This window comes from Lycorma delicatula, chromosome 8 (genome assembly GCF_047948215.1).
Source record: "Lycorma delicatula isolate Av1 chromosome 8, ASM4794821v1, whole genome shotgun sequence".
Classification (NCBI taxonomy): Eukaryota; Metazoa; Arthropoda; class Insecta; order Hemiptera; family Fulgoridae; genus Lycorma; species Lycorma delicatula.
Window position 1 is genome coordinate 119,518,128 of NC_134462.1, and position 15,006 is coordinate 119,533,133.

Genomic DNA, 15,006 nt, shown 5'->3' on the forward strand with positions numbered 1-15,006 from the left:
AATCTTGGAGAGCTGCATCAAACCAGTCAAATGACTGAAGACAAAAAAAACAAAAAATATATATATATATTACTAGTTACCGTATAGTATAGTTAATACGGTGTAGTAATCTATATGCTAATTTCTTACCACTTTTGTGGTGAATTTACGGCTGATTTATCTCCGACTGAACAGCTGATGTATTCATTTAAATATTTGTTTGTAGTCGGATCTGTGTGGCCCGACTGGTAAACAGATCGACCGATTTTAATTTGATTTTGTGTAAGCTATACCATTAAGCAGCAGATTTCTACTCGGATAATTAAATGATCGCTTCAAAACAGACTTTGATCCCCAGACTTGTGAAGTAGTATCGCGCTTGGAGGTACGGAGTAATAACGGATTTCATGGGTTTTTCTATTTGATATATTTAAAGGTTTTATGGGGAATATCTTTCTTTTTTGTAATTAAAAGCTTCAATATAGTATTTCATTTCTGTAATTCACCACTAATCTTTTTGGTAGTTAATGGGATTGATTTTATAAATAGAATTTTAATTCCACGGACGTTAAATATTTTTCAAGATTTATTCTGTACTACGCATGTCAGTATCGTTTTCTAAAATTTCAAATATTTTTTGTAAAAAATAATTTTTTTATAAATTTTACTTCAACTATTGCATCCGTCTTATCAAATATTGAGCGATATCGTTTTATTGAAAAGATGCTTTGTACTAAAAACAGAAAAAGTTATAAAATTCAGCACGATAGAGGGGAATGTACAAAAAACCAGATATTTGTTTAAACAGTACAGTGGAAACAGTTGTTCCGGCTGAATACGACTTTAGTAGCGTTGTAAATTATTTCTTAAATAAAAATAGCTCATACATCACCTGGGAAAATTACATCTTAGTAAAAAGACTACGTAGTCAACGGAAAAAATGAAATTTATACCGGAAAATGATTTAATTTATAAAAGACAAAACAAAACCGGGAAAAAGTTGCAATCTTTCTAGGCTCCATCCTCACGAGCTTTAAAAAAAAAACATATATATATGTATTAAAAAAGTGAAAATCCACCTTATCACAAATTAAATTTGTTTCTCTAGATCTTTCAGTCCTTAGACCATCGACAGGAGAATAAAATAATATTATATAATAAAGTGAAAAATTAAAACGATTAAGAAGTCATGACTGTTTGCTAGTTATCAGTAATCTAACACAATTCATACTCTTTAAAAAATGGTTATAATATTATACGTACTTTACATAAAATAACATTACTACTGATACAAAATTTATATCTTTAGATATTTTTAATATGTATTCTAATATAGATTTAAATATAAAGTATATAAACGAATTAATCGATGCGATTAAATTACGTTGCGATTATAGTTTTTTTTTACTTTTAATAATCAGTGTTATTAACAGCCTTTTGGTTTAGCGATGGGGGAACCATTATCGGCAATTATGGCAGAAATATACCTACAATTTTTAGAAGATATATTAAAAAATCCTAACCCAAGACGTCATTATGTTATACAAACGTTATGTTGACGACATTGTAAAAATAATCAAAACGAATCGGATACAATATTAAATAAATTTAATAAAATTGGTAAACACGTAAAAAATACTATAGAAATAGAAAAGTAAAATTGTTTAACTTTTTTAGATACAAAAATATATAACAATAAAATTAGAAATACATGTTAAACCTTTAAATGATACAATAATCGACTACAATTCAATTCATACATGGTCCCAAAAGATGGCTGTTTTAATGCACTTTTATATATAAAGTCATACTGCGTTTCTTAAACACGATAAAGTTTCTCTAAAGAAAGAAATAGAAATTATTAAAAATATTGCTGCTACTAATGGTTATTATATTAATACTGTAAAATAAATTATACAATAGATTAAGTAATAAAATTAATACTACTAACAATATAAAAGTTTCACCAGATAAAAATGAAAAAAAAAATATATAAAAAATGAATACACTCCAAGTGTCAAAAAATTGGAAAATCGTACAAAAAAATTAACATACACCTGCATATACTGTAAATAATAAATTAATTAAATATATTAATAATAATGCTAATTTTGATAAACAAGGGCTATTGATAAATTGGTTTTGATATACAGTATATCGGTATTGGATGACCAATTGTAAATTTCTACACGTGAAAAAGAACAGATAAATAGTATTAAAAACAATAAACTAGAAAATTCTAACTTTGCTAAACGTTTGTTAGATAATGGTCATACATACGATTTACAGTAATCATAAAAAGCTAATTATTGAGCAAACATTTTTTAAAAATAAGTTGTTTTTACATGTCTTGAATGTAGATATAAATAGATAATAATTTAAATAAATAAAATATTCTTAAAGCATTGTTCCCGTTAATTTCATTTTATTTCACCAGATTACACTTTACATATCAATTCAGTATATTAACTAGCAAACATTTAAATTACTTAATTTAAATTAATTAACTAGCTTAATCATTTTAATTTTATTTTATAATATTATTTTATTCTCCTGACGATGGTCTTATGACTGAAAGATCTAGAGAAACACATTTAATGTGCTGGTTAGGTGGATTTTAACTTTTTTAATAATTTATTAACATATCAGCGGTAACCGTGTTTGAGAAATATATATATATCATCTGTTATATATATTGAATGTATATTAATTTTAAACATTAATGATTTCATTTTTTTAACTTAAAATTGATCAGATCAGTAATCGATTTTAGAATTTGCTATTAGGTAACGAATGTAATGTACGATTTAAGAAATCGATTTTTGCCGAGTGTTCTGGCGAAATTCAATAGGTGGTAGAAGGAATTGAATATAGCGGCAATGCTTACCTCGAGTAAAAATTAATAATCCGTTGTACGATTCCCTTACAAAGAAGATTGTAAGTAAATTTCACCTTTATTACAAAATTTGTTTAAGGATTTAGAAAAAAGGTAATAAAATGTGAAATCTAGTATCGCTACACCGCTTGTCGCTAGAGGTGTTGACTGGATGTTACAATTTCGTGCCCGATTTAAAGCGTAAGTTTTGTGATCCGCCTTAACATATATCTCGGCAATATATCGACCGAGTTGAACGATTAAGGTGTCGTTTTGTTCTGAATAAAAGGCTTCATATTTAAACTGTTTTCGATAAACTGATAATTACGAAACTGTTTATGATGAAAATTTTAACAGCATTTGTTTTTTAATTTTTAAAGGTATAATTTATTTTGCAGAAGATGATATCGACCGCATACATGCACGAAATTTCATTAAAATATCTCAATTCGTTCTTAAGATATAAATTTTGTATGAAAAAGTAGAAAATGGCGAACAGACGGAAAGAGAAGCTAGATAAGCCAGATGTAGTGTTCAGATGAATACTTACTTTTTGTTTATTTTGATGTCTTGAATCGATCCCTTAAGTTTGACCTACACTTTGTCTGACTATCCTGTCGGACAAAAGATAAAACAAAAAATTAGGATAGTGTGATGCCCTCGTGTCCTATGCGGTCGAAAATCAGGCAAAAGCCGGGATAAATAAATATATTTGAGCAAATTTCAACTTTTTTAGACAACAAGGTTTAGAAATACGAGGCAAAAACTGTTTAATGGTAATGTAGAATATCACCTTTTCTAAATTCGATTTACTTAAAAATTTATAATATTAAATAACTTGATAAACGACCCGTCCCCCGTTTTTTTTTTAATTTTGTCAAAAATGTAATGCCGTCAGTGTCCCGCTTATAGAAATTTTTTGAATTATTTTCGATGAATTTGTGTTTAACCAGTCCGGAGGTATTAATCAAAATACAGGCCTACACATCTTCCAGAAATTTCTACGGTTTTTTTGGACTCGGGAGTCGTGAAAACCCTACCTCGAGATTTTAGACCGGCATTAAAACAAGTAACAAATAAAAATCCCCAGTATACTTTCACTTCGTAGATGCCGTTTAGCAACAAAAGAGCTATACCTGGGAAAGTAAAAGACGAGTAAAAATGTTAAATAAGACAAAAATAAAATGTATTATATAAGGCTGATGAATTTTATATAAAAATTTAAGCGCATAAAATTTATTCAGTAAATCCTTTTTATACCGATTTCTTTATCTTTTTTAAAATACAAAAATTTGTAGTACATTTTTACCCTTTTCGAAGAGAAGTACGCTATTACTTTCGGCCGCACGGTAGAATTCGGGGGTGAATTCTTTACGTTTTGAGGTATGACGAGTATTAAAATTTTATAAATTTTGTGGTTCAAAAATTTCAAAAACTATTGGATCAATTTCATTGACGTTTAGATAAAATCTAGTAGTGTATCTGAAGTTGTCATGTGGACATTTGATGAATATTGATCGAATCGTTCTTGAATTACGCCTAATTGTTCTAAAATCTTTATAATATTGTGCCTCAAAAATCTCTAAAACTATCGGATCAATTTCATTGTAATTTAGATTAGGTGTAGTAGTGTATGTGACGTTGTGCATGTGAAAAATGTGATATAGGTCCGTCGAATATTTCTTGAATTACGCTTAATTTAAGGTAGCTTAATTTATAGTAATATAATATACTTGAAAATATTTTTATATCTAAAAAAGTATTGATAAAAATATTTCTTTAAATTTACTCGATAAATGTTATTAAATGAATAATTTTTTTTCAATCGATGCGGCTTAGAAAATTTTCTAACAGTTTTCTAACAGTTATTTAAGTTATGAATCGTATTATAATTTCTCCGTGAATTTTTTCTTTTAGTAGATAGTTTATATGAAAATAAAATAGTTTTATAGACCTTGAAGGCAAGGGTTCGTCCTTCTATTACAGTTGCAAATGTTTAATTTGTCTTAAAAAAAAGTTAATATTTCTACAATAATTGTCGCAGAGCTTGATGGATGTCGTAAATTTTTAAAGTTTAACAGGACTTCAAAATTCAAATAAATTCAATAACCGAAAGAAAATAATTAATCGCATATATATTTATTCTTTAATCGTTTTAATATTTATTTATTAATCGATGATAATCTAAGTAGTTTTAATTCTAGTGTTAATTTAAGAAATAGAGTATCTTCGTTACTGTACGTTAATTTTAAGTATACCTGTACCGTTTTGTTTTCTAGAACAAACCGAAGCTGCATTAGGAAACATTTTATTGCTGGAGGGGAACTATTTTTCGCTATTCTCCTTCGTATTTCTTATCTCAAAAACCATTGCTTTATTCGTAGTTAGAATAATCACTTTAAGTAAAACGACTGATTGTCATTGATTTTATACCCCGTTAAATACTACCAGTTTAGTAAATATTGTCGGTCGATGCCACGTTAGGATATTAATTTATTATTTGGATGAAATGCGCTCGATTATTTTAATCGTTGTTAAACTACTTGTATCGTTAAATTATTTTTATATCGGTTTATTCGAGCCGCCATTTTTAAGTTAAATTATAGCTATCAAAGTAGTTTACAGGTTATCCGGTACAGGTTCCATAATGAAGTATTCGCTATTTTTACTTGCTTTATTTTAATTCACGATGTTTTTTCAGTTTTTTTTCCATTTTGTCCTCAAATCTTGCATCCTTAATTTAAAATACTTCCTAACATTGCCGATTGATATAATTTTGCACAGTTATTAAGGTCGGGTAACAATACAATATTCAACTATTACGTTTGCAAACATCCCCCCGTGCGGGGGTAAATTTGTAAAATGTATACAAGCGACAAAAAAAGTTTTGTTAATTTAAAATTGTATTTCGATTATTAAAAACTTCACTATTTCGTTACTTCGTATAGTAAATGTTTGATATTTTATAAATATAATAGACATTTTAATATACGATGTTATCTTTTGAAATCTAAATTAGCCTACTACTAATTAAACTCGTGCAATGTATGATAATAATTTGATTAAAGTACGACTAAAAAGTATAAAGCAAATTTTTAAAAACTTCGGTAATATTATTTTTTCTTTAAACGGTTTTTTGTTATAATTTTAAAATTATTCAGCCTAACGTTTTACTGTTGGACTTAATTGTAACGCGACTAATTTTTAGTTTTAAATTTTATTTTATTTTTCTTTACGGGGCTTTATTATCTTGAATCGTATATATACTGTTGTCGTTAACGATTTAAAATCAATTACACTGTTCTAATTATTTCTTTTAATTTTCCATTAATTTATAATTAACCATAAAATCACCCGATTTATCTGTCTCCATTCCGCTCTAATTTGCACGTAATTATTATAATTATTACTTTATTTCTTTCACCGTGTTTTCCTTCCCTTTTCTTTGCGTGATAAATGTAAATAAACGGATGTTAAGTAGTTATAATTTTAGATCGGTTTATTGTGTTTTTTCTTTTTATCGAAAAAGTATTCTGTATTATATTTTTTCTGTATTTCGGTATATCTGATTACGTGTGCGCCGATCGGTGTAACAGGTCAAACTTATCGTTTAAAATTAATCGTTATTACACGGTTTATTTTAGCGCTCTGAACGGCATAATTTTAGGGATTTATGACGGCTAAAATTAATTAAGCGGGATATTATGTTGCCATGTGGAAGGCAGTATAAGCAGTAAATAATAAAGGTAGTATAATAATAAATTATTTATTATTTATTAAGGCGGAAAAAGCATCTACTTTCTTCGTTCTTGAAGACGAGTAATTTATTAGGATTCTTATACTTAGAAGTTTTAAAACGTTTGATATTTTGCTTCTTTTAGATTTCGATTAATTTTAATTTCAATTTTTTGTTTAGTTGTAGTTTTAAAAATTCAATTTTCTCAATAGTCGCATTTATTTTGTTTTATTATTAACCGTTTTACAAGATCTAATAATAAAATAAAAGTCGCTTGTTATAGATAAAAGCTTTCAGCCGTATTAAAAAATTAGTCGCAGAGCATCGAACGCAGGATACAGCTTCAAGAAAGTGAAATGGCTAATGACAAAAATTAATTTCAATTTTTTTTTTAATATTTTTTTTAAAATAAAAGTTTTATATAAAAAGTTTCTTTATTCAAAATAGATTACTTCTCTTGCTACTTAAACTTACTTATTTTATATTTTTAAGTTTTGAAAATAAAACGATACAAAGCAGTTGTATAATTAATTTTACTAAGTAGTTAAAACGATTGTTCTAACAATTCTATATTTGTTAGAAATTTGTGTAATAAATAATAAAGTAAAACAAAAATTGAAATCTTTAAATCAAATAATGTGTATAACATTTGGTTATTTTTTTTTTTTAGTTTTTATTGAATTAATCTTAACGGTTTAAAATATCAAAAGAAGATTCTAAATTCAGCGTCGTGTATTTTTAAAAGTATTTTTAATAAGCCTTGTTCATTATCTTGATGATTATTCAACGATCGGTTATTTTTCTTTTGAAGAGGAAATTCCTCTGGTGGTATTGTTGCAAGTTTTTTCGTAACAAGTAGATTGTTTTTAACAAAAAATTAGCTTATATAGACGATTTGAAAATTTTTTTTTCATCATCGCTTAGTTTTGGATTGTTGGCGCGATCTCATTGTGATATTCAACATATTTTTGATAAAATAACTGTAGTAAGCGTAGATAATTAAATACTATTTATCAAAACATCTTTAGCTCATACTAAGTAGCAGACTCTATATGTAGGTCGTTTTTTTTTCTAATGTAAATTTTATCAAGCGGATAGAGAGATACCGTCGCTATGGGTTCCTTAACGATTTTATTCAAAAGATTATTTAATGTACCGGCTAAATTTTCTTTTAGGTCTGTCCATATTTTAATAAAGGGAAAAACGTTAAATTAAATAAGTTTAAAAAGTAAAACAAAATAAATAAAACCAAAAGGATATGGCCAAGAAATTAAAAAAAATCAACCGTATCGGTTTTTTGAATTTCAGGTTTTTGATTTTAAATTCTTTGTAGTTGAACGACTAAATCAACGGTTCGTAAAATTATCGGTGGCTGTTTTAAAAGTTGTTTACAATGTGGCAAATTTGTAATATTTTTTGAAGTCGAGTATTATTTAAAATTTATTTAAAGTTTTTATCTGTAAATGAGGTGATTTCCAACTTCCGGTAATATCTCATTTTAGCGACAGCTTTATTTAACCTGTACTCGTAACAAAAGCCTCACTATATTATTTGACGTTCGCTACTGTGTAATAACAGTTTTGTTTTATAATTTTTTTGATAGTGAACAGAGATATGTTATTTGATTTATTTTTTTAACGCATAAATATAACGTTAATAAAAGAATATTTTGTTAGAATATATAAGTTTGTATAATACGTTGAAAGAATTCAATCGTCACGTAAAAACTGCTGTTTATAATTAAAAAATTTTTTTTTGTTTTGTTTAGTATATAATCTAAGTACAAAAATAACTTAATCGGTTTATACAAAATGTATTTATTTAATAAGTAGATTAATATTTTTAAAACTTTATTTTAACGTATAAATAGTTTAGAGTGAAGTGTCGTGTCGACGGTTTGAAGTATTGCGTCTCGATGTTCCGTTTATGAGCGGTTGATCTTGTGAATTGCTGCTTAAGTGGCAGACTGTTGTTCTACGTTGACTGCTGTAACGGGAACAATGAGTTCTTCTTTGTGATCCGTCGACTCTGAGGTTTAAAATCGTTAATTCTTGATCGTTCGGTATACATATCTTGCAGCATTTTCTTAAACAGTTTCCCAACATTCTCTTTAAGGCTATCTGAAAAATAAGTTTTTTCCATTATCTTTTCGTTATGCGGTTTCTTCGATTAACGATTACAATAATAAAAATCGATAAAAACAATTTTGAGATGCGCTTAACGCGTGTATGTGAGAAATATGCACACGCGGTTAATTATTCGAATAAATAAAATTCGATTCGATTTATTTGTTATTAATGAAAAAATAAAAGAAAATATTAGTTATTAATAAATGCCATTTTGTTGAGAAGTAGTAAAATTTGTTACGATAGAATAAAAATTTCTCCGCGAATGGTTTTTGTAATATCGAGTAAAATATTTCTTTCACAAGACCGTTATATTTCCGCTTAGTTTTGGCTTATCGCCTTCTGGCACCAAGTGTTTGATGTCTTTTACTTCTTATTAATTAAAATATTAAAAAAAAAGTGACACAGTTTGTTAACAAACTTTTATAATGTCTTTATAAACTAGATAACTTAAAAAAACGGGTTCGTTACTTGTAATTTTTTGAAGATTTAACTTTAAAAACAACTTTTATTTTTGGATCTAGTTCATTTACAATCTTTCTAATTTATTAATATATTCAAAACTAGATCATTATGCGCATATTTTTTTTTTTAATAATAATCTTCATCTATCTACATAAAAAAAAGTAAAATATTACGTGATAAAATAAGAAACGAGGATTTTATTTTAAATAAAAGTGTAGTAATTTAAAGACCGGGTAGGTAGTGATCCTTCCTGCTAATAACGCGTAATAAGACTTTATTTAGCCTTTATACGACAAAAATTTGAAATATTTTAGCCATTTTTAAACAAAATAATACTTCTGTAAAATGCAGAACGGTTGAGATGCCTGAAAAAATACTGAAAATATTTAAAGAACGCAACTATGCGTACGAAATATAAACGTGCTGAGTAAATATAACATTCGAAATATACTGTTATGTAAATAGTAAGATTAGAGGTAACAATTAACGCGTTAGAACACACGCTATTAGCTGCTGGCAAGACACGGGTTTTCGATTAATAATTTCTTACGAGAGTTAAAGTACATCGCCAGTAATGGTATTAAATGTTTTATCACATTTACATTTACTCACATTAATTCAACCACGACGTTATACTGTTTTTTTTCTTCGTATTTTATTACTCGGCTTAATTTTTTAAAAATAACCGTTCTTGAATTATAATATTTATTTAAAAAGATTTATGAGGTAAATGAGAAAATCACTTTATAAAAATCGGCCAGATTAGATGATATGGACAATGAGAAAAAAAATAATTATTAGATATTTTGCACATTTCTTGTGCGTCTCGCAAGGACGTAGATTTAGCTAGGAATAAGTCTAAAAATCTTTTAGTTCGTGGATACCGGTGTTCTTTGGTGGAACCATACGTTTCAGGAATGATCGAACTCAGACTGTACAAGACTACACTTCATTTACACTCAGACATATCCTCATTCATCTTTTGAAGTAATACCTGAACGTTAATTCCCGGAGGCTAAACACGAAAAAGAAAAAAAGTCAGGAAAGCTGACAGTCTAGGTTTTATTTTTAAGAAAATAGTTTAAATTAAGTAATATGAAAGAGGGAATTAAGTTTAACCACCTTGAATTACTTTGCGATTATGAAACGAGTTATTAAGCTTCAAAGTGAATACAGAACGTGCACTTTTAGTGCGTAATGAATAAAATAAATAAAAAAACCAGTGTGAAGCAAATTATCTGTTCAGCGAGAATTCATAAAAAAATGATCCCTAACTCATTATTAGGTTTGTGTTTTTAAAAAAGATTTATTTAGGTAAAATAACCTTCATGATTAGCCTTTCTCAGGGTGTTCCTGATATTTGGATGTCAGGGTGTTTATTCCTAATGCGATAAAATTTTGTCTAGCTTATTTCTTTATTAATTTTTGAATAATATTGATTTACCTATCTCTGTAAGGGAATAGCGAACCGAAATAATACTTTAGTTTTAGCCGTTTAAATTTCCGAACTTGTACAACAGGGATGAAAGTTTGCTTATATAATTAAAATACTCTAGATTTTGTGTTCTGAAGGAAAATGTTTTTCGTTGCATACCAACGAACAGCGCTTACTATTAGAATCGATCTACGGGATGAGTTAAAAAAATCAGGTATTCTATTCGTTTGTAAATAACTCGAATTCGTACTTCTTAGAACATGTTATTCTAGAAAACTGTTGTTGGAAATTTATTTCGTTAAAGTAATAAATGCCATAGGATTTTAGAGGATAAAAACCCTCTTTGGAAAAGGGATTTCATTTTTTGTGGTTTTACATTCTTTTTTTAGCGTTTTCAGAACGGTCTGAAAAGTACTTGAACTGAAAAAAATTAAAAATAAAAATATTTTCCGAAAAGTATTTTTTTCTTATATTTAAAAAATAGTTCGGTTAAAGGGAAGATATAGTTTTCTAAAACGAATTAATTTATTACGTAATATGTAATAAAGCTGAATTAAACTAACGGGTTTTCGAGCTAGCCGCTTCTTGCCTGGAATGTGAACCTCCAAAATGATCAATATATGCGACACCTAATAGATACATACAATTTACAAACGGGAGATTTAACTTTATTAATAGCATCAGGAAATCGTCGACGGTTATCGATTCGAGACGATCTTTAAGAAAGTCTGAACAAAGTTTATGAATTTTGAGTTTAAAAAAGAGTCTGTAGTTTTTTGGGTCGAGTAATCATTTTAAATGATCCTAATTTTCTACATCGTCAACGGTTAAGGAATTAGATTGGATTTTAAATTTTTCGTTAGTTATTTGGAGAAAAACGGTACTTTAGAATCTCTGAAAAAATAAAACGCAAGAATTGGTTTCAGAAAACGGAAATCGGTAAAACCGACGTTAAAAGCACGTTTTAATGAATATTTTATATAATTTGAATTAGAAAAGAAATAGCTTTAAAAGGAACCATTTTTTTATGATTTCTCATCGATGAAAGTTTTATAAAATATTAATTTTGATAATTAATATTTAATTACACTGATAAACATAATTTTTGTTTCCTAAAATGCGATACATGATTTTAACCTGTTTTTTGATGCTGAAAACGAATATGAACTCACAATCTTTCTATCGCCCATCATTTTTGAAAATTTTTTAAATTTTAATTAAAGATTTTTTTCATTTTTCAATGTATAGTTAGCATTTTAAGCTCCTATATTATATTTTGTTAGCTCATTTTTTATCGTTTAACTTTATTAACATAATTTGTAAGCTATAAATAAACAATACTATAAAAAGCATTAAATCATATCACAGTCACATATTATGATATCATCTCTAGTACTGAAGAGCGAGTCTTCATGGACAAGATTAATCATGTCTGTGCGGGTCAAAATATGTAGCTGAAGACACAGCTGTATTGATCGTATTAAGCACTATATTTAGGAATGAATTAATCGTGTTCAGTCTTATTGTTGTCTTAAGTTTGTTAGCAGTGCAGTGTCATAATGCCTCGAAATTGTGTAAGCGATGTGGATGCCTTTTGTTATGTATGTGGAAGGAAGTTTACCGTAAAATCAGATAGTAAAAGCATTACACCTTTGATTAAAAAAGCATATTATTTGTACTTTCAGTGTAAAATTGGTGACCAGGGTAAGACGTGGGCTCCTCATGTAGTATGCATTAATTGTACTGTATATTTAAGAGGATGGCTGAAAGGTACACGGAAGGCCTTGCCATTTGGTGTACCTAGTGTTTGCCGTGAATCAAAGATCATGTAACCGATTGTTTAACAAGTATGTCTGGAATTTCTGAAAAATATGGCATACTGTAAAATATCCTTCATTGCAATCTGTAATCAGGCCTATACCTCACAGTGAAATTATTCCAGTACCTTAGCCACCTGTGAAATTATGTTTCGAAAGCGGCGATGAAGAATCAGGCAGTACTGAAGATGACAACAATGATTTTGATTTTCAATTTTCTTCCGATAAGCCACATCTTATGTCACAAGGTGAATTAAATGACTTGGTTGGGATTTAAATCGATAAAAAAATCAAGGTGAACTGTTAGGATAAAGACTGCAAGGTTGGAATTTACTTTAAAAAAAATACAAAAATTTCGGGCTTTCGAAACCGACAAAAGGAACTTTCTCAGTACTTTATTGATGAAAATAATTTGGTTTATTACTCAAATGTTAATGAGCTTATGTTGCATTTAGGACAAGTTCATAAACCTGAGGACTGGCGCCATTTCATAGATTCGTCCAAGTATAGTTTAAAAGTGGTTTTACTACGCATCGGTAACAAATAACACGGTGAACATTTCCAGCAAGACATTTCGGTGATGGAAAGCCGCTGTCAAGGGAAATGGAATACTAACATGCTAGCCGGTTACTGTAGGCTATTTATAAAAGAAAAGAGTCAGCGAAATCGTTCTAACACAGGTATGACCGTTCAAAATTATAAATGTTACAGATTTTAACTATATTTTCCCTTAACTGTTTTTTGAAGCGTAATTTTTTTAAAACTAAGAGCGATAGAAAAATTGTATTTACAGATCTTTAATGTACTCAAAAAAGCAATTCAAGAAATTGTATCGCATCTAGAGAAGCATTAATTTTTTTTTCTATCAGTGTTATATAGTAATTTAATTTTTCAAATTTAATTAATATTTAACTTGAAGATGAATATAAATCCTTATATAAATATATAAAGAATAAATATATTCTGTAACGATAATTACGTTAAAGAAAAAAAATTGTTAAAAATAACAATACTGTACCTTAATCTCATGCATCCTCGCTGCGTATATATAAGAATTCAGGGCTGTTTTTGTTATTAAAAGTGTGTTACAAAAGAATGTAATTAAAACGTTTCCTTCTTTGGTCGTGTACGTATTTCTATTAATCACGCAATCGTCACAGACCAGTGCGAAGTAAAGTAATGCTGGAGTCCATCCGAGTAATAACGATCCGACGATCAGTATGGTGGTACATACTGCCTTTGCGTTTCTGATTTGTGAAACTTCATTGTCACCGGATTGATTTCCTCTCCTGCTGCTATTACCGGTATTATTTCTGTTTGATCTATTTACGCTTCGGCGCTGAAAAATAAAAGAATGTTACTTATTTTATAAAATTAAATTCTTACATTTCTATATACATTTTTTTTTATTAAGAATGTAATCGATAAAAATACAAAGCTAAACATATACTTTATAATTACTTTAAAAAAATTATTTTTATTTTATTTTATTAAATTACTTTTTAAAAAAATATATTTTGATTAATATAATATATTCCCATTCCGGGAAAATTAAAACAATATATAACAAACCTTAATAAAAGTACTTTTATTAAGGTTTTAATAAAACTTATTAAGTACTGGTAACGATTTTAAATCGATCTCGATAGTATAAAAATAGCGAAACCTTTTTTTGTAGGTTTATAGCACAAGTGCGAGGAAGTTATTTCCAAAGTCGATTGTATTTTTAGTTCATTATTTCGCTAGTCGGTCGCGAAAATTGTGTTACGGGTAATTGAAGGATTTAAAAGATTTTATTTTTCATTTTTATAAAATAATTACTGCGCAGTATCATTTCCTATTTTTGTTTTCTTCTTCTTATTCGTCCACTGTTTTCTTTCGATCGTAACTTTACTGAATATCTACTCGCCTGTTATATTTCTTATTTGCTCTTTTTTTTCTTCTTAAGTATTTTTATAAGATAGTGCTTTAATACCCGTGATTTTCGTTTTTTATTTATTTTTTTTTTAGTTGTAGGTGAAAATCACTTATTTGTACGTTCGTTCTACTTATACAAAGGAGTTTCTTTTTATTTACTCGTATAATTTGTAAAATGGTGTTTAATTTATCATTAAATGTAATTAAAGATGATTTTTTTTAACATAAAAATATGTTAGAAAATCGGAAATTTTTTGGGAAAATATTGTAAAATCGTTTTTGATTTTGCCATAACAATAATAGAAAATTCATATTTTTATTTTATTTATATTTTTATTTTTTTGCCGTAATAAAAAAAAAATTACGGTTGGCCCTCAAATTTAAGTTTTCTTTTAGGCGAGTTGTTTTGGAGTATAAAATGATATTTTGAAAAAGAATGAACATATTAAATGCAAGATTTTAACGCTTCTTTTATTGTTCAGGAACAGAATATTATTCGTGTAATTCGTATTAACGGAATTCTATATTAAAATATGCAAATTTAATATACATCATTTCAATATTTAAATGCCTTAAACAATGAAACCTTTACAAAACGGAACCTCCAAAAAACGGAAACCGATATATTTTTATAGAAGTTAGTCTGTTCAGGACGG

General features: G+C 27.8%; 2 protein-coding genes across 2 annotated transcripts in view; one reads left to right on the forward strand and one right to left on the reverse strand.

The window, feature by feature from the left end:
• LOC142329255 (glycosyltransferase 25 family member) overlaps positions 1 to 15,006 on the forward strand; it is a 239,710-nt gene that overhangs the window by 64,864 nt on the left and 159,840 nt on the right. The window lies entirely within an intron of this gene.
• LOC142329099 (uncharacterized) overlaps positions 8,462 to 15,006 on the reverse strand; it is a 55,369-nt gene continuing 48,824 nt past the window's right edge. Inside the window, exons 3-4 of the mRNA XM_075373434.1 lie at positions 13,452 to 13,772; positions 8,462 to 8,710 (exon numbers count right to left, since the gene is read on the reverse strand). Coding sequence (XP_075229549.1) covers positions 8,462 to 8,710; positions 13,452 to 13,772 — 570 coding nt within the window. The remainder of the gene's footprint in view (positions 8,711 to 13,451; positions 13,773 to 15,006) is intronic.